The 1,696-nt window shown below is 38.0% G+C and overlaps 1 protein-coding gene across 1 annotated transcript; it reads right to left on the bottom strand.

The window, feature by feature from the left end:
* LOC128953606 (isoaspartyl peptidase/L-asparaginase-like) lies at window positions 1–1,488 on the bottom strand. The gene is made up of 4 exons (XM_054299103.1): window positions 982–1,488; window positions 683–927; window positions 366–618; window positions 1–301 (listed from the first exon to the last, which is right to left on the bottom strand). The coding sequence occupies exons 1-4, from the start codon at window positions 1,160–1,162 to the stop codon at window positions 24–26; spliced, it is 957 nt and encodes a 318-aa protein (XP_054155078.1). The 5' UTR covers window positions 1,163–1,488; the 3' UTR covers window positions 1–23.
* Between the last annotated feature and the right edge of the window lie 208 nt (window positions 1,489–1,696).

Here is a 1,696-nt window from a genome sequence, read left to right as displayed (position 1 = left end):
TTTACGGTTTATAAAACTTATTATCAAAAGTTTTGAGTCAAATGTTCATCAACTCTAATGCCATAATGAATGCACTGTTGGCTATCATTGCTGTCAATGTAAGCCCAAGACATCATTGGTGTTGTGAAACCAATACCAGGCTTTTGATTGGGTGCCACAGCTATAGCGCCGCCGTAGCCGTCAACTCGTTTGGCCATCATTTGCAGTGACTTATCGACTGCATCCTGAAGTGATACTGAGCTAATTAACTCATACATTATATGACGTGACAGACAAGTCCTCATAATAGCCTCTCCGTGACCTAAAAATTACAAATACAATAACATTTGTAAATAATTTATTTACGGTAATTATAACTGACTGACCAGTTGTCGAAACTGCGCCACAAGAGTTGTCCGCATAACCACCGGCACCAATAATAGGACTGTCACCGACTCTGCCAACACGTTTGCCAGTTATTCCTCCAGTAGAAGTAGCGACCGCACAATTGCCATATTGATCGATAGCCACCGAACCCACGGTGTCGTGTTCTTTAGGTGATTCACTCTCTATCACTTGGTTTTCTGGTTTATCGTCGTCTATAGTTCGCGCAAAAGTCTTGTACTCTTTAAGACGTTTCTGAATTTGTGATAATTTGTTAATCAATTATCCATTAATTTCAAACACCAATCCAGTCAAATACCTGAGCAAATTCATGGATAAGAGATTCGTTGGTAACTAATTCAATGCCTACTTCTTGTGCAAACTGTTCGGCACCACTGCCTATGAATAAACAGTGATCTGATCGATCCATAACAGCTCTCGACAATGAAATAGGATGTAGTATGTGCTGAACACCAGCCACTGCACCCGATTTTAATGTCTGGCCGTCCATTATAATGGCATCGCATTCAACAGTGCCGGCATCGGTAAGAGATGAACCGTAACCTTATTAGAGATATCGTAAGTTATCTATTGAATGAAAAAATATTGCATATTTACCGCAATTCATAATCGGGTCGTTTTCCATACAACTAACAGCCCTTTCCACGGCATCCAAAGCAGTCGAACCGTTAGCCAGAGAGTCGTAACCCTCTTTAACGGCTCTCTTAACTCCAGCCAATTTGAGTGCAATCAACTGTTCATTACATTTAGCGGCTCCGCCGTGGACTACAATAATCATTTTAGTGGACAATTTGTGAATCAAGTTTATGGTCAAAAACACTAGTCTTTTGTCGGGTGCGCCGCTCTCTCAGATCTTGTCTGACTTCTTGTATTCTGTCCTCCAATTGATATTTTTTTGTCCGCAAATAGCGCAACAATCGGCGACTTCGGAGTCGATATGTCCTGAAGTAATAGCCGAAGACTGTGCCGGCAGTAAAGGACAGTATGATTATGGCTGACAACGACCTTAAAGACAGAGTATATGGCATTGACTGCGACTACGACTACGACTTCAACCAAATGTCAAACAAAAACATCTATTCATTCAACTCTTCATTTGTTTATTATTTCAAATGTTTACAGTTTTTATCAGAAATTTGTTTAAAGGGATAAAACTGAGGAAAAAATAATAATTTAAGTTTTTTTTAAAATATTTATTAACACTATTTGTTCACAAAATTATTATTGTTTTAATTATAACATAATTTTAATTGTAATCAATAGTTGACTTCATATCCAGTATTAAAACAAAACACTAATAAATAAATATCTT

The sequence above is a fragment of the Oppia nitens genome, unplaced genomic scaffold (genome assembly GCF_028296485.1).
Source record: "Oppia nitens isolate AA-2021 unplaced genomic scaffold, nextdenovo-longstitch-racon4-pilon3 scaffold23_pilon_pilon_pilon, whole genome shotgun sequence".
NCBI lineage: Eukaryota > Metazoa > Arthropoda > Arachnida > Sarcoptiformes > Oppiidae > Oppia > Oppia nitens.
The sequence above is the reverse complement of the archived record's forward strand: the minus strand, read 5'-3'. Positions and strand labels throughout refer to the sequence as shown.

Bases quoted from the DNA above. Each gene is read 5' to 3' on its own strand.
- LOC128953606 (XM_054299103.1), bottom strand. From the start codon at position 1,162: ATGATTATTGTAGTCCACGGCGGAGCCGCTAAATGTAATGAACAGTTG. The intron at 928-981 runs GTAAATATGCAA...ATCTCTAATAAG, and splicing joins CGACCCGATTATGAATTGCG to GTTACGGTTCATCTCTTACC. The intron at 302-365 runs GTCAGTCAGTTA...TGTAATTTTTAG, and splicing joins TGGCGCAGTTTCGACAACTG to GTCACGGAGAGGCTATTATG.